The sequence below is a fragment of the Eublepharis macularius genome, chromosome 7 (genome assembly GCF_028583425.1).
Source record: "Eublepharis macularius isolate TG4126 chromosome 7, MPM_Emac_v1.0, whole genome shotgun sequence".
Taxonomy (NCBI): Eukaryota; Metazoa; Chordata; class Lepidosauria; order Squamata; family Eublepharidae; genus Eublepharis; species Eublepharis macularius.
Genome location: NC_072796.1, coordinates 54,519,568 through 54,538,251, shown reverse-complemented (window position 1 = coordinate 54,538,251; position 18,684 = coordinate 54,519,568). Strand labels below are relative to the sequence as shown.

Here is an 18,684-nt window from a genome sequence, read left to right as displayed (position 1 = left end):
CTGCAGAGTGTGGAAGCAAGGGACACTGGAATTCTCTGTTTTGACATGAATCTCTGGTTTGATGTTTGTACCCTTCATTCACTTTTGTTCTGTTTGACTTCCTCTTGCATTTGGGACTGTACCTGTGGCCACTGGCAGCCTTGCCTCTGTGTGTTTCTACCTGAGAACCTGCTTCGAAATGTTTTCCCCACAGGAAACAATGGAGAGTGACTGGGGGCACCTTTTTCAGGGGCCCATAGAATTGGACTCTGGGGTCCAACCTTCCTCAAACTTAGGGTGGTTGTTAGAGGACAGTCAGAAGTAGGTTCCCTGAAAAGTAGATGGAATTTTCTTGAGCATGCCCCTGGATAGTTTTCCCCATTGCAAATAATGAGCAAACATATCCAAGATTCTCTGATCCATCTTAACTGGATTGGGGGAGGGGGAATTCCTGAAACCTGGATCTGAATTTCCTGGGGGGGGGGTTAGTGCACACCCCTATTTGTAATAGCAGAAAAAAATAAAAACCTAAACTAAATAACATTATCCCCTATCACAAATTGCTAGTTAATCCAGCTGCACATGAGTGGGAATATGAGAGCATGGGTATGCTTGCACAGGAGAGATCTGCAGAAAAGTCTTGCTTCTTGCAAGATCACAATGAGAGAGAGAAGAAAAGGCACTGAAAAAGGAGAAGTCAGAGAGAAGCTTCTAGCTTAGACAAAAAGAGGCTTCTTACATATACACAGTCTGGTCCTAGAGAAAAGAGAAAAATAGCACCCCTGCCAAGTTCAGGTATGCCTTTGTTTAAACAGCAACTTCCAGGTGTGGCCTGGAATTCTCCTGGAATTACAATTGTTCTTCAGACTACACCGATAAGTTTCCCAGGAGAAAATGGCAGCTTCAGATGCCATCCTCAGGTATACCGCAGATTTTAGGGGAAATCCCTCACAAAATCCCCCCCCCCTTCGTAGGTTCTCTCAAATCCCCATGAATTTCCCAGGCTGGAGGTGGCAACACTAGTAGAAATATGCTTGGGCTGCTCATCACCAAGCAATCATTATGAACAGAGTCATCTAAAGGAAAATCAGGAGGATCCAGTGAGGTTTTTTTTAAAGCCAGAAACTGCACTGTGGTAGACTCTGACTAAACCCAGACACATCTCTCACCCTTATGGTCTTATACCTGAAATTCAAAACAAAAAGGGGCTACCTACTGTAGAAACTTCAGTAGCTGCCATCAATGAGATTGGTAAGCACAAAAGCAATTGTCAAAAACTTACGATATCAACATGGTAATATACATGAAGGTGTGTGTGTGTTTATTTTATTTTATTTTATTTTTATTATTTCATATTTATATCCCGCCCTCCCTGCAAGCAGGCTCAGGGTGGCTAACAACATTTAACAACATTGTGTGTGTGATGGATGATAATTTCACATTCTTTTCATTAACTGTCATATAAGCAATAACGTTCTTCAATTATCTTCAAATGCTTATAGAATTTTTTTTTAAAAATCACGATTTCCTACATGTTGCTATATGTTAGATACTTGATTATCTAAGCATAGGGTAAACCATCTGAAAAATTTTTCATCTGAAAAATTTACTGTTGAGCCAGAAAATCATTTGACACCCCTGCCACACACAACAGACAAGGTTATATGGTTCTTGGAAAAACAGGAAGAGAACATGAAAATCTCTTTATTTGTCTGTTTTCCATTTAAAAAAGAAAAAAAGAAAATTGATCTAGAAACTTAAGCTCCTTACATCATTGCTATGAAAGGAAATATAATCATATGCATACCTCCATCACCATCTCTTATTAACAATGTGCAAGTGAAAATCTTTAAAGGTTATATGGGATAGTAAGCCACCACTTCAAGTAATTGGGCAGTTTAAACCTCAGTTAGCATCAGTAACAGAGGAAACCATAAAGGGAGATTTTTGTCTATAAGCTTGTGAAAAATAAAATGTTGGGACTGAGTCTGAGCCTAGTGATTACCAGTCCAAATCCTAAGGGTGTTTGAAATTTAAGCTAATAATACTTAATTAACATATGGACGTTTGCCATGAGGCTTCCATGTATAGCTGGATGTCAACAGATGGGAGTCTGAATAGGTAATACAGACTAATATAGTGCAAGTCTACCTTTCCATGACAAGTATAAATGAGAGTAAAACCTGTGAAGTCAGCAGATTTGAAGACTGCCTGCCTGAAGTTTAGCATGCACTTGAGAAGGGGAAAAGTGCACTTACATGTTTCCAATGTGTTTCCTACATTCAGTCTTTTTATGAATAATAGTGGAATTTAATCTTGCATCCATTTACATATACATGCAGAGGGAGAACTACCAGTGATTTAAAACTACCACTATGTTTCAGGAAGCTGAAACCCTTATCACCTTATGTGTTCTATTTTCCCTTCCTCAAATATATAAACAGCTTATCATTTGGAGATCATCTATCACACGTCCAGCACTTAGCACAATGCAATATCAAAGAGGCCACCTAGCTTTCAAACTGGCAGCTACTAAATGCAATCTTCCATATAATCACAATCAATATGTTTCTTTTATAACACAGACTATAAAAGATACTCCTTGATAATTTTCTTCTTGTTCTTTTTTATTGAATTGAGTTACCAAAACTAAAAAAGCAAATGTGCTATTATAAATTGAGGTGTGAAAGTGTGCTCCCACTTCATGGGTCAAAGAAACAGTTCCACGTAGTCACTTAACAAAGTATGCATTCAAGTCCCTTTGTACAGTCCAGTAGGGAAATTTACTAACATTAGAAGGCACTTTAATGAGGTAAAGGGCTCATTCATATGTTAGTTGGCAGAAATGGGACAACTCCTATGAATCTCCTGTAAATATAGAACATACCAAGCAAAGCACTTTGGGCAAGTCTCCTTCTCTCATTTTTCTTGTCCCTGGATAGCCACTATCATATTTGGATAGTAAACTACACAACTTCTACTGCAACTGGGTAAGCATTTTGCACACCTCATCTATTGGGCCAAAGACATAAGACAAAGATAACAGAGTTTATTAACAACTCCACCCACTGCTCAAGATAGATCAATAATTTCATATGCAAAGGAGGGGCACTTCTTGAAGAGACAGGCAAAGACAGGGATGGCAACCACTGAAAATGAGAGCAGGAACTGAGATTTAGCAGACATGTGATTTGCCAAACTCTGGAACAAGAGTTGCTCACTCAGAAACCCAGTGTTGATTGTGTATTCCATCTCCCCTCCTTGCCACCTTAAAACTTAAGCCTCATGGTCTTGAAATGCCTTCAGTGAACAATTACAATGTATTACTGGCCTACCATCAATATCAACAACTAGATTGTAGGACCTTATTAATACCTTTGGGAACCATCTTCCAAATATGGGAATGGATAGCAGGACTTCATCCAGCTCACAGAAGCCAGGCAGACAAGGAGAGCTCCCTGCCTCATTCCCATTCCCTTCTGCCTCTGTCTCACTCCCCCTTCTCTCCTTCCCATACCCTCCTGGAAAAAAGAGGAGAAGCCCAGGAAGGAGCCAGCCAGAGGCTAAAGCCAAATTTTCTAGGTTTACCCAGATTTATCTAGGTATCTTGATGCGAGTCCCTGGATCAGACCCAGGATTCTCTGATCTGGGAAAGCCAAATTTAGCTGGATCATCAAAAATCTTCCTTTTTTCCAGAATCCTGGACCCAAATTGCACAGCCCTAATTACCAAAAAACAAACAAACAAAAACAAAAAATGGTTGTTGTGGGTTTTCCCACAACCCTACTAGTGAATGTGAATCCATAAAAGTAGGTTTTATTTTCTACAATTTGAAGACTATTTCACATGTGATTCCATGCTTTCCTGACCATGCAACCTTGCTGCATTAATTAACAAATATCCCTTATAGTTTGCATCCCTAATCTCCACTAAGGACTGATTTTCAAAGACACGTGTCTTTAAGTATTGTATCTTCAGAGCAACAAGGTTTGAGCTGTCACTGAAACACAACGTGGGGATAGTTTCTCATATATGTTCCACAAGTTTACTAATGCTATTGGAAGAAATAAAATGGCTCAGTTTCAAACCACATGTAACATCCAGCTGTTGGCAAGACATTGCCATTATGCAACACTAGAAGGAAAGTAGGAAATTCTAATTCCATTGAACCCTGTAGAAAGACTGCATGAGGAAGAGCACTAGGATTTTCCCCTTCTTCTCCTGCCATAATATTTGATCAACAAGTACCTTCCTCATACTGAAAGGAAATATGTGTGCTCAATTCCATTGCTCTTTATAAAATATAGAATTAATAACTTTCCCACATATTACTGTATATTTAATTAGGTTTTGCATTTGACACAGTTGTGTTAAGTACATAAATAAGCTCAGAAGTATTGCCTTTTTGATTATGTACTCATTGCATTTTATTTGTTCTTTAGATAATTAACTGGGAGGAAGGAAGCTTCTGATTTACAAAACTAAGAGTGTTGCTAATTTCAAATGTGTTGGATATGCTTACAGCAATATTGAGATAGTTCTGCTTCCTGCCCAAAAGCAATGACAGTAAATTTGGAATGCCTTGCACTCTTATTAGAATGCAAGATTTTATGCCAGTCCAATCATTTTCCTTATGTACAATATTTCTAGTGACAGTTGCATAGTCACTGTGATGATAGTGAAATAGACTGTTTTGAGTTCTAGATGCTGTGGTGTCCATATGTATAATTTAAATATGAAAGGGAGAATCAATAATATTTTAATGTATGTCTTTTTAATAGAAATAATGGAGTCACCATCATTTTATGGATACAGTATTTTAGTCTTACACCCGAAGGCTTTACAAAATAGTGATTTTCTGTAATAATGTGAATATGCCCAGAGTAAATCAGACATGGAGATGAGACATTACCATATATGTAAAGGAACAGTACTGTTTCTTGGATTTTGTAGCAAATATATGCCATAATGCTGCTGTATTTTTCTGTCCTTGCACTGTCCATTAGTCGAAACATGTCCAAATGAATTCGGCATTTAATGTTAAAAACCTTACAATATGCCAGCTTGATTTGTAGCCCGTCATACCATGGAATGCTAATTAAAATCATATTTTTGCATATGTCATGCCTTTCATGTACATATGCAAATAGATTTCCAGTGCCTTTCAGCTATTAGTAATTAACTTTATGAAGGACAGCTGTAATACATAATTAACAAAAATGTTTGCAAGCCCTTTTCACACTGAAAGTAAGAGCAGTAATTTCTTTTTTGGTTTCCAAGATTGCCATTTTAGTTTGAAGCACCTTTCCAATATCTATATTGTGGAATTAATCAGATGATATAATTAAATTAATGTAAAGCTGTTATCAGTGAAAGTCTAGTTAATAATCATCTGACTCTGTTACATTTATTGTGTCACCATAATTAAATAAAACTAAATGTTCTCTGTCTGAAATAAGGTATAATGGTCAGTATTACAAGCTGGAACCCCAACCCATTCCCCAAATCTTATCTTCTGGATTCTGTAAGCTCTCAGGTAGCTTGATTCTGCTCCCGCACTTTTCCCTTTACTAACTCACAACTGCTGTCTACATTGCATCAGATTCAATACTGGGTCATATTCAGTTCTCAATTGGCCAGATTTTTAGAGATATATTGTCGAAGGCTTTCATGGCCGGAGAACGATGGTTGTTGTGGATTTTCTGGGCTGTATAGCCGTGGTCTTGGCATTGTACTTCCTGACGTTTCGCCAGCAGCTGGGGCTGGCATCTTCAGAGGTGTAGCACCAAAAGACAGAGATCTCTCAGTGTCACAGTGTGGAGAAGATGTTGGCAGGAAATTTATATCTACTCAGGAAAGTGGGTTTGGGCTGAGTCATCCTGTAGGAGTTTCCCAGGGTGTGGAATGCTAATGAAGGGAGGCTTCACTGTATCCCGAGGAGGTTCTTTTGCATATGGATTGGTGCTTGATATGCTAATCTTCTCTGCAGGGCTATTGTGGGATGTGGAGTATTTGGTTAGCCTGGTGTTTTGCAGGGCTGGAAGCCATGCTCTATTCATTCTTAAAGTCTCTTCTTTCCTATTGAAATTGTGTTTATGCTTATGAATTTCAATGACTTCCCTGTGCAATCTGACAAAGTACTTGGAAGTGTTGTCAAGTATTTTAGTGTCCTGGAATAAGATACTGTGCCCTGTTTGAGTTAGGCTATGTTCAGCCACTGCTAATTTTTCAGGATGGCCAAGTCTGCAGTGTCTTTCATGTTTTTTTATTCTTGTCTGGATGCTACGCTTTGTGGTCCCGATGTAAACTTGTCCACAGCTGCAGGGTATACGGTATATTCCTGCCGAGGTGTGGAGGTCTCTACTGTCTTTTGCTGATCGTAGCATCTGTTGTATTTTTTGGTGGGTCTGAATACTGTTTGTAGGCTGTGCTTTTTCATAAGCTTTCCCATCTGATCAGTGATTCCTTTGATACAAGACAAAGACACTTTTCCTGTGGGAGACTGTTTTTCCTTAGTTGTTTGATTTGTCCTTGGTTTACTGGCTCTTCCGATTTCATTTCTGGAGTAGCCGTTTGCTTGGAGTTCGTGGTTTAGATGATTAATTTCCTCGTTGAGAAAGTGCGGTTCATATATCCGTCTTGCACGGTCTACTAATGTTTTTATTTATGCCTCTTTTCTGTCGAGGGTGGTGATTGGAGTTTTTGTGTAAGTACCGATCCGTGTGAGTTGGTTTCCTGTAGACCTTGTCACCTAACTGAAAGTTTGCTTTGCGGATGACCAAGGTATCTAGAAAAGGAAGTTTACCCTCGATTTCTTTCTCCATGGTGAATTGTATGTTCAGGTGGATATTGTTGAGGTGGTTTAAAAACTCCATCAATTCTTCCTCACCATGGCTCCAAATGATAAAGGTATCATCCACAAACCGGAACCAGACTGTAGGTTTGTGGGGTGCTGATTCTAGAGCTGTTTTTTCAAAATGTTCCATGTAGAAGTTTGCTATAACTGGGCTGAGAGGGCTTCCCGTGGCCACCCCATCCATCTGTTCATAGAATTCGTTATCCCATTGGAAGTAACTGGTTGTCAGACAATGGTGGAATAAGGCTGTTACATCCTCTGGAAGAATCTGATTAATAAGTGCGATTGTGTCTTTTACCGGAACCTTGGTAAACAGGGATACAACATCAAAACTGACGAGTCTGTCCTGTGGATTGAGTTTCAGAGAACTGATTTTGTTGATGAAATGTGCTGAATCTTTGATGTATGACATGGTTTTTCCGATGTTTTTCCGTTTTTCAGCTGCTGGCGAAACGTCAGGAACTACAATGCCAAGACCACAGCTATACAGCCCGGAAAATCCACAACAACCATAGATTTTTAAAGAGTTCTTTTTTCTTTTGGTTAATCTACACATACCTCGGGGAGTCCTCCTAGTATATAGAATCTGTGGGTGGCCCAATTTTGTTGCCTTCATTAGAATAATAGAAGCCAGTAATTTTACTGTTAGTTAAAGCAAATATTTGTGTTACAGCACTATATGCCCACTTTACCTCTACATATCTTATGTTCAAAGAGTGGGCATTTCTGAATTATGTTACATTAAACAGAAGTTTTCCTTCTTAAAAGAGAAAATGGAAATATAACAAACTAATTTTTGTTTTTCAGAGTGGCATTTGTAATGAAAAAGCACTTAAATACTCATTTACTGGGAAAACACGGAGTTGGAACACCAAAAGAAAGGTAAAATAGAGTAACTTTTCCAGTTGTATCTGTATGCATGTAAAGCTAAATTTTACTTGTCCCCCCCCCCCGCCCTGATTGACAAAAACCTAAGTTTGGACTGCAATAAGGAGCGGGAATCTAGCAAAATGGTGCCCCCCCTCCCTCTTCCACTAGTGGCTTGTATACAATGCTGTGTGTATTAGTTTGCAGTTAACACTTAAAAATTAGTTTGAATCCCTTTTTGGTGGCAGGGTGCAGGGCGTGTGCTGCACAAATGTTTTAAATCAATCAATTAATCAATTAGGGAGGCACAAGTGTTGAAGCCCAGATAGTTCTCTATACACACTTCTGCTGTGGGTGAGTCTTTCTGCAGAGAAAAGTGAAGTATCAAATTACTTCAAATCTCTTGTGCTTGGTGGTCATAGACTATTAGCTGTAGTCATGGAGGGTGATCAGGAGTTGACCTGCAAGGGGGTTGTTGAACATTTTACTCTTTGGTAACAGTGGCTGACTGTAAAGTTTTTAGAACCTTAGCCGATTAAATCTGTCGTCACAATTTGGTTTGATCTTAACTGGTTTGATCTTAACTGGTTGCAGTAATTGTGTGATCTGCAAATTTTGCTTTTCACAGCTTATTCTATGGCTGGCTGGAAAGTGGTGGCATTCCACCACTTTCTGTTACAGGAGTTAGACATCTATGCCTGTTTTACTTTTCTGTAGCAGGCTGCTGATTCACAGAAAGATACCCTCTTAGATTTGATGGTGCGTGCAAATTTTAGAATATTTGACCAACAGAAATGAACCTTTAGCTAACCAAACAGCGTCTTATCAAGAAGACTAATATTATCCGTGGGCTTATTGATATCCTCCAAGTTCTGTAACTTTAGTCTGATCTTGACTGTCATTTCCCCCTGTTTTCACACTACTGACATCATGCTCATTAGTTGATAATTTCCAGGTTCATCTCTGGAGACTTTTTAAAGTCTGGCGTTTCATTAATTATCTTCCAGCCCCATTTGATATTGGCTGATTCCAAGAATGTTTCTCATACAGCAGTTTTTATATACAGAAGCATTTTCCCAGACTAATACCATTGTAACAGAGGCACAAATTTATACTCTTTTTGGCTTCTGCAGTTCTGTACAACATCTATCTATCTGCACAGGTTTCAGCCTGTGAAATGTATAAGTTGGCAGGGAGGCAAACTCCTCTTATTCGACTCCTTTGCATTCTGAATTTTGTCTCTTGTGCATGTGCCCATGAGCAGAAGAGAGCCTGCTCAGTTCTCATTTAATAGTTATGTGAGTGGCGGTAACACCATCTTCATCAGCATTAATGATTGTAGCTGCAAGGAGAAGAGTTCTGATTTTTCTCTCTCATTTCTTTTTAAATTTTTTTGTAATTAGTTGTCTTATCAAGTTTTGTTTTTTCCTTGTCCCACAGTTACTTTTCTTGACCGTAAGTCATAACAAAAGAGGCTAAAAATATATACTGAATGTTAAAGATGTAAAAAAAAAAAATAGTTGTCCTTAAAACAGCCTGCTGCATAAGTATCCATATAAATTTATATTTAGTTGTCTTCTCAACTTTGATACTGTGCTGAGTGAGAAGCTTGTACTTTACTTCTCATATTTCACATGCTTCATACTCATGGAGCAGTGAGTTCTCTTTAAACACTTTGTGTAGAATGGCAATAAACTCACCACAGATAGGTGTTCCAGGTGTCTTTTCTGCCTTGCAGAGTTCCACAGTGCAGAGGCCTATATTGTTTGTCAAAGTTTCACAGTGAATGCCAGAGGGTCAAAGCCTCCCTGTAGAAAGCTACTTTTCTGTCTGTTCAAAAGCATTATCTCCAGCCTTTAGCAATGGCCATTTCCACACAGCCTGTTTCCCTCCTTTTTCCTGATTTAGGTTTGTGTTTTGCTGAGTCACCTCAACAACTCATCCTCCATATGCAGTACTCACAAGCGCTTACCTTTGGTTGTGAGGTTGCAGAAAAACCTCCAAACACTCAAGAAAAAAAAGTGGATTTGGAGGGGAGGTTGTCACTTTCGTCATCATAGCCTAAAAGCACCTGCCCCCTTTTAATTTTTTTTTTACTTTGCACATGTGCGATTGTGTGCAGTTACTGTTGCAAGCAGGCTTCCGTCGCGGAATAGAAATGTGAAGAAGGAAGGGCAAGAGCTTTGAAGGAAGAACTGGGCATAGATTAAGAGGTGTAGGTTTCTTCAAAAGTGCTTTAAGCATTCATATGCCAGAAAATGCGAAAAAGACTCCACACCATAAACCTGCAACAAAAGAAAACATTGGAACAAGTGCAGTCCTGGTAAATACGTAGAAGACCTGGTAAACAAACAATGTGCACACTGTTGGCAAATGATAAATGTGTAAGCTCGGGGAAAAGCTGCCACAGTTCCAAGGGAGAACCATACTTCTAAGGACAGGCAGGAACGGCCAAGGTCTAGGTCATGTGACCCAGCTTCATCCTTCACTTGTAAAGCGTTAAGCTTCCTTGGCTTCATTCCCAGCCTGATGTTCTTCAGATAGTTTTCTTGGGCACATCACACTTTCCTTTGTGTTTTAGTCAAGAAGTGTGGCCATCATGATGGTCTGGGAAGGAACTTAGTAGGAAGGCACTCTCCTCTTAGCACTGACTTATTGTACTAATTCATAATGATGAGGGCTACTAACGGTGAAATCCTAAGGAGAATTTCAGTGGGCTTAGACTGGAGTAACTCTGCTTAGGATTTCACTGTCAGTGTGCTTCTCCTCCTTGGTAGAGATGTGGAAGGTTCCAAAAGCTAGCCTGCATGCATACAATGTCCTTGTGGGTGACAGTTCCGAGGACCACTGAACAACAACAGTTGCAGATAAAGAATACATTCTTAACTCAAGGACATGAAAAATCCATTGGACATGAAAATCCCAAGCATCTCATTGGCAAAGGATGTCCCTGGGCATGTTCAGAAGCATCTCTGGTTTTACAAGTTTCTGGAGTTGCCTGTTATTCCTGTCTACTACCAGTATTGTTCTCTCCAACCCCCTTCACAAGAGGGAAAGGTGTTGGAACTAGAAGGAAGAGTTAGAGCCAAGTTTCCTTGGGCTTTCATTCTTAGAGAGCATTTTGAAATATTCCAAAGTTACCCTGAAAGTTCTTAGAACAACTTAGTCAATAACAAGCTGAACCAGGAGGAGGTGAACCATCATTGGAAACAATTGGTGCTTAATGCTGAATTTAAAGAAGAAAGTTGTTCTATATAGGATGTTCTTTCTAAAAGGATAATAGGATTCTGCAGTTTTATCCCCACTTATCTAGAAATGCTTCTTTCTACTGAGGTGCAGTTACTGCATTATTACAATAAGTACTGCGTAGAAGTAACTTATACCACCCTTGTGGCTATATATATCATAGTGTATCATGCCACAGACAGTTAAATATACTATCTGAGCCTATGAGGTATGATTTTCAGTTGTCACCCCAATATGATTTTAAAAAGCTCGATGGATGCTTTAATCTGTAGCTGTATGATTTGGTATTTTCTGGAGTTCTTTTGGCTTCTCCCGTTTCTCCTGTCTGTCTCCCATGTTCCTGCAAGGCTTTTTTGACATCAGTCAGTACGAGCTTGCGGAAGAATAGTGTGATGATGAGTCTTAGTGAGTTGTTTTTCACAGCATTCTAAGCCCTTGCAGCCAGGAGCAAAGGTATAAGATCAGGACACTAATCTTTGTGTGCTTAAGCCTCACCTGGACTAGATGATGGAGAGGTGTAAATTTGCTATCTTAAAAAAAAAGATAAAGGAGTAAAATGTTGTTGTTGAGAATCCCCCCCCCCCCCAGTATCTGGAATTTTAAAACTGAATAGTTATGGCAGGCTTGCGGATACTGTTTAATTCCATAGTAGCAGTCCCTTGCTGGTAAACCCTACAGTCCTTAGCAAGGGTTGCTGAAGTGCTTCTTCTGTTTTTCCTTCCTGATTGGCCTTAAGAAACATGTCATCTTGCGATTCTGAATGATGCTTCCCAGTTTTTCCTTCTCTGTGAAAACACTTTGGATATGGTTTTGGAAAGCATTCTGCGCCCCCCCCCCCCAATCCCATTGCTAGGACAATTAAATCAGTTTTTTCTTTGTGTTTTGAATTTGATTCTGCCTTCTGATACATTTCATATTATAGGAAATACTAATAGAAGTTAGCTAAATAGGCTGTGACAATTAAATTAATAATGCATTTTGTTTGCAAGAGGTTTAGTCTTCGTGGTTTGACTGATATATGCAAAGATGGTAATTTATTAAAACTAAATTCATGTAATTGTACTGCAGAGTTTGATGGACCAAAAAATGTTGTCGGCATGACTATCATCAAAAACAGAATATTGAAATAAGTTCAAAAGGGTACATTGTTTAAAAAATACTAAATTATTGCAAACCACAAGAAGTTAATGTTAATTTAAGAAACTTCCTGTCTACAATAGCTCGAATGATCAAGCATGCATAATCTGAACAAAGAAGATGTGGGGGAGCATGTACAATAAAATCTGATTCATCAGGATCACTAATGTTAACCTATTCTGGAAGTGCTTTGTACAGTTCACTAGCTGTCTCGTTCACGGAGATTATCTCTGTATTCCAGACATACCTGTATTACCCTCTCTATTCCAGGATGCCATATATAATCGGCAGTTTTTATAGTCCCCCTCTGGTCATTTGTTGAAACAAATTTTCCATGCTTTGATACAATTAAATTAAGGACATTTATACGATACATAGAAATTTCTATGCATTTTAAGAAGAACCTAACATTTAGAACATTTGGGTCAATACTCAGTGTCTTTTATCATAAAACTAGCTAGTTGTGTTTTTTCATAAGCTTTCCCATCTGATCAGTGATTCCTTTCCCAATCACTGATCAGATGGGAAAGCTTATGAAAAAACACAACCTACAAACAGTATTCAGACCCACCAGAAAAATACAACAGATGCTACGATCAGCAAAAGACGGTAGGGACCTCCTCACCTCTGCAGGAGTATACCGCATACCCTGCAGCTGTGGACAAGTTTACATCGGGACCACACAGCGTAGCATCCAGACAAGAATAAAAGAACATGAAAGACACTGCAGACTTGGCCATCCGGAAAATCAGCATCCGGAAAATCAGCATCCAGAAAAATACAACAGGTGCTACGATCATCAAAAGACAGTGTAGAGATCTCCTCACCTCTGCAGGAGTATACCGCATACTCTGCAGCTGTGGACAAGTTTACATTAGGGACCACACAGCGTAGCATCCAGACAAGAATAAAAGAACATGAAAGACACTGCAGACTTGGCCATCCAAAAAATCAGCAGTGGCTGAATATAGCCTAACTTAAACAAGACACAGTATCCTATTCCAGGACACTAAAATACTTGACAACACTTCCAAGTACTTCCCAGGCCCGGAGGGCAGGGGGAGGGAGGGGACATTCACACACACACACACACACACACACACACACACACACACACACACACACACACACACACTTAGAGTAGAGGGGGGAGTTTTTAACCCGGCAACGATCCGCCTCCCCTCAGGGAGGGGACATTCCCAGGGCCGGATCTACGGTTGCCAGCATCCAGGGCAACCGTAGTCAGGCTCTTGCGCGTGTGTGCGTGCTCCTGGGTCGCCCCCCCTGCCCACGCAGCAAGCCAGCTGTCCCGGTGCGCTGCAGAGCTGGCGGCAGCACGAGTGGCTTGGCAGCTGCCCGCGCCGTTCACCTGCCCCGCAAGACAAGGGGCAGCCGGCTTGTCCGCGCACCTTTTTTCCTGGGGAAAGGCGAACGGCACAGGCGGCCTCCCAGCCTCCCGCGCTGCCTTTTGCCTTTCCCCAGGACAAGGGACGTCTGGCTTGCCCACTTGCCCCTTGTCCTGGGAAAAGACGAATGGTGCGGGCGGCCTCCCAGCCTTCTGCGCTGCCTTTTGCCTTTCCTTTACGCCCATGGCTTCAGAACATCCCCTTCCCCCTCCCTCCCCTGGGTTGCTGCTCCATGGTTGGAAGGAAGCCTGCTAATCAAGGAAAGCTGGGCTTCCATTCGTGTTTTGAGGGTGACAGAAGGAGGGCAAACACAGCTCATTCCCCTGGCTCCGTTGCCCCGGGAATAAATTACTGGCGCAAGAGTGTCTGCAATTCCAAACAGAAACCGATATATCCGATCAAGTCCCGAACAAGCAAACCCCCGACTGCTGGATCAGTTGCCGTGGACGGAACCAATTAGCTGAGTCACGATGGCGCAAACGCCAAAATCGGGATTTTTTGAAATCGTAATTCAGATCGTGGCCATGTCTATTCATAAGCATAAGCACAATTTCAACAGGAAAGAAGAGACTTTAAGAATGAATAGAGCGTGGTTTCCAGTCCTGAAAAACACCAGGCTAACAAAACACTCTACATCCTACAATAGCCCTGCAGAGAAGATTAGCATATCAAGCACCAATCCATATGCAAAAGAACCTCCTCGAGATACAGTGAAGCCTCCCTCCATTCGTATTCCACACCCTGGGAAACTCTTACAGGATGACTCAGCCCAAACCCACCTTCCTGAGTAGATATAAATTACCTGCCAACATCTTCTCCACACTGTGACACTGAGAGATCTCTGTCTTTTTGGTGCTACACCTCTGAAGATGCCAGTCACAGCTACTGGCGAAACGTCAGGAGCTACAATGCCAAGACCACGGCTATACAGCCTGGAAAATCCACAACAACCAATGTCTTTTCTTTCTTTTTGTTGTTGTTGTTGAAGTGGATCTGGTAACTTATTGGCAGTAGTATTCCTGGATTATACTTGTTTCTGTCATTGATTGTAAAAATAGTCTCATGTCTTTTAATTAGTGATGTAATATTATTTGTTATGATGAGAAAGGATTTTTGCTAAGTCTGGCCCAAATTCTGCTAATGTTTTGCTTTTGCTTCATCTAATTCACATGGGGAAATGGTGTTTATTTTTCTGTTCATGACTGTGTACACGGAAGAGGGCATTTTTGGCTCTTGTGGGAGAGGGGAGGCTTCATGGGTGGAAATCCTTGAGCCTGTTGAAACATCAAGTCTGTGTCCAAGCCTATGAGTTTCTCATCAGAATAAGGCCTGCTGGATCAGACCAATGGTCCACTTAGTTCAAAATCCTGTTTCCCACAATGGCAAAGCAGGTACCCCAGAAGGCCTCTGGTCATCTCCCATATCCTTGCCTAGAAGTGTCTTCTACTCAACTTTTTGGTATAATAGTGGCAACCAGCAAATTTAATATTTGGGGGAGCTATATAGAGAAGATAATAAGAAGCCTCAATGCAGCTCCTTAGATGTGAGTACCAAGGTAAGCCTTAGTGTGAGTATATTTTGTTGTCTGTGTTAGTAAGAGAGAGCAAGAGAGAGCGTAACAGAGAGGGTGTGCGCAGGAGAGAGCATACTAGGATTAAAGGCTAGAAGGAAATATTTTAACCTGGACTGTAGCAACAGTTCTTTTGGCTAGATTAAGAAAAAACATGTTTCACTGTTGCAGCATGCTATCTGGCATAAGACCTATTATTTCTTGTGGGAAATGTGGCAGATTTCTGTGATATCAGTTTGAGATGACTGAGTGTAAATTTTTTACTTGGAACTTGTATTCGAGCACTGGTTGATATGTTGCCATTTGCCAGCAGCATGCCCAGGGTCTCTGAGGTAGAGATGCCATTAAAGGTGAGCTACAACAGTCACTACCATCCCTGGTAAATTTAATGGTAGATATCTCATAGGGTGTTAATAAAGGGGAAAGAAAAGCTGCCAGTCGATCCACAGAATGCTTCCCTCAGGAAATTAAACAGTCTGCACTACAACATACACATAATATGACTAGGTAGCTATATAGGTTTCAAATTGTATTCAGCATATTGGAAAGGCTTTATTGTTATTTCATATGGAGAAACCTTAGAGTAATCCTGTTTAAAGCAAAAATCACTGTTTATTTGCAAATTGTCTCTTAACAATCGTTGACTTGGAAATGTTTAAATTCAGCCTCAGAGTAATTTTTTTGTATTATGGATTAATTTGGAATAAACTTCCAGTTTTAACCATTGTCATATACTGCTACCAGATTAGTCTTGCCAGATGCCTGCTTATAGTGGACAATCTCATAGCAATTTATTCCTCTGCCTGCTTTTCACAGGAGGAGGCAAGCTGGTGAAATGAGGGTGTACGGCTGCTGCCAGTGCGTAATGACATCACTTCTGGTGTAACCTAAAAGTGATGGCATCATGCCAGGGTGGATTCTTTCATAATTGGTCAAAAACACAGCATATTTGCTATATTTTTGATTAGTTATTAAAGAATAAGCCCTGACATGATGCTGTCGCTTCTGGGTTGTGCTGGAAGTGATGTCAATGTTTGGCAACAACAGGCACATGCCTTTGGTACGTTGCTGCCGCCACTCCCCCTCCCTCTCCTGCAAATTGCCAATGGGAACCTGGCAACCATATACTAGTTACGTGCAACTGGAACTGGTGTGGCATAATTGATAAGAGTCTCACACTTGAAACAGGAAGATCTCTGTTCAAATCCATGCTCAACCATAAAATGTCCTGGGTAGCCTTAGACCCTGAAAAGATATAATGGGGAGGGAGTAGAAGTGGATTGGGTCTTTAACTTGGTGAACCAATTCCGAGTAGGCTGCTGTACTCCAGGGCCACTGGTAGCCAGGAGCAAGCCAAGCAGAACCCCAGTGGCTTTGGTAGCAATGCAAGTACTGCTCAGCTCACTCATGGACCTTTTAATTACTCAGTTTGCCTGAGGAATGAAGAAACATGTACTACCTTGAGCTTGTTGGAGTAAAACCGAGCATATCTTACCCAAAAGCCACATTTTAATTTTTAAAAGGCAAAGTGTCATGTTGCTTTGTTAATTTCTTTTTGGTGCACCAGTTTAAAAGTAGGTGCTCATATTTTATGATTAAAGCTAACTGAGTAATGATATGGACTAGACACGGGTACAAACAGAAGAAACCCGGACATTGTGTTCATTGTTCATTGCCATCCACGAACAACGAACACTGACAAACATGATCCTGTTACGAATATGTTCGTTGTTTGTGGGGGCCAGCAGGCTCTCCTCCAGCCATCAAGATCCCTACCGCACCACTCCCAGAAACCCTACCTAAGCAGGCAGCAGGAAAGGTACCAATAATAAATAATAGGTTGGCCCCAGAGCCCGGCAGCAGCCCTGGAACCTGAAGAGGTAGATCCCTGTCCCACCACACAATGAAAATTCAAGCTTCAGTGCACTCACCCTGTCTCTCTAACAGCAGCTGTTTTTTCCGTGAAAGCCAGAGCTGGGAGCCCCCCTCCCCCCTGGTCTTTTCCTCTTGTAACAAATTTGGAGCTCCAATCCGGAAGACCTGGCTATCGAGCTAAATTGGGCTTAGATTGGGGTTTCCAGGGCAACAGCAGGAGTTCCGACAGAGTTCAGACAATCCCTGCCTGAGTTGTCATGGGAATTGATTACAGGTGCCAGACTGTCTGGCTTGATGAACAGCAACGAACAGCAATGAACGAGGCTTGCAACGACCACCTGTTCGTTTAGAATGGGGCCTCACAAACAGTTTGTTCACGAACAGCAGATTGGGCTGTTCGTGGGGTTTTCTTGTTCGTATTGCTGTTCGTGCCCATCTGTAGTATGGACTCAGTACAACTTGGGTTGTCCTCCAAGGAGTGGCTTATTTAGTCCTTACCATGTATTTAGGAGGGGGAACTGTCCTGCAGAAGCGGTCCCTTCTTAATCACTTCCCTTTCTTCTCCCCCATTTGTTCCATTAATCTATCATATCTTAAAAGAAGAATTTACAGCAAAGCACTTTGTGATGTTTATAGATTTAGAATGCTTGGTATCACTGGTGCTCTCATGACTCTACTTTGATCAGTGTATATAGTACAACATATTTATTAAGTATATTGTGACAGTCAAGAGATGAAAAATTTCCATATACTTTGAGGAAATGTGGGAGAATACCTTGCAAACCTCAGAACAGATTGTGGAAATCTAGAATAAAGTACGATCACGAAGACTAAACAAGGTGCACTATAGATTTCGTTCCTGGTGAAACATGCTAAATGTATAGCTTTATAACTTGTCATGCAATTATTGGTGCCTTTTTCATGCACTTTCGAGCTGTATTGAATAATTTTAACAGTATGATAAGGATAAGTCTTCTGTCAGCTTCTCCTTGAATTTAGCAATGCTAAGCACAAACAAAATATTAAAGCATTAGATCAGAGTTTAAGAGGAATGAACTGACTGTATAGAACTTCAGTAGTACTTCTAAAATGAATAGCATACAGATGTAAAAATTATCAGCAATGTGAAGGAGCAAAACTTGTTTAGATAAGTCAGTTTACTTATTATGTCATTTTCCCTAATGTCCTCAAATTGATAGGAGGATTGCACAAGCAGACTGGTGGTCCAGATCATGCAGAAAGGTGGGATATAAATAATGTAAATTTTTTAAAGGATAGAAATTTGTCTTAAATACTGTAAATAAAAAATAAAAGGTACAAAAATTTGTCTTGAACTCAGTTGCAGGCTAGAGTTAACCAGTACTGATGATTTGGAGCATGCAGGAATCAAACTCTTTAAATCTGATTTTAATTTTGGTAGCTCTTTTTGTAACTAGGAAATAGTACCACCAGGCAGGTGTGTGTACCGTATGGCATTCTTTTGATAGTGTTAGAGTCAAAAGCCTGCAACTAATTCCAGTAAAAACTTTTAAAAATAATTTCCATATTGTTGCTTTAGAATGTAGGAAATGCTAACCTACACTTTGTAGAGAAGAGGAGTTAGCCGTGTTAGTCTGTAGTTGCAAAATAGTAGAGTCCAGTAGCACCTTTAAGACTAACCAACTTTTCTGTAGCATAAGCTGTCAGCACAGAAGAACTTGATGAACATAAGTTACAGGTATGTTAACCCTGTTTTCTCTTTGTCTGAT

At 40.5% G+C, this 18,684-nt stretch overlaps 1 protein-coding gene across 1 annotated transcript in view; it reads left to right on the top strand.

Moving 5' to 3' along the window:
* Window positions 1–18,684, top strand: part of ZNF407 (zinc finger protein 407) — a 527,028-nt gene that overhangs the window by 177,992 nt on the left and 330,352 nt on the right. Inside the window, exon 3 of the mRNA XM_054985255.1 lies at window positions 7,643–7,717. Coding sequence (XP_054841230.1) covers window positions 7,643–7,717 — 75 coding nt within the window. The remainder of the gene's footprint in view (window positions 1–7,642; window positions 7,718–18,684) is intronic.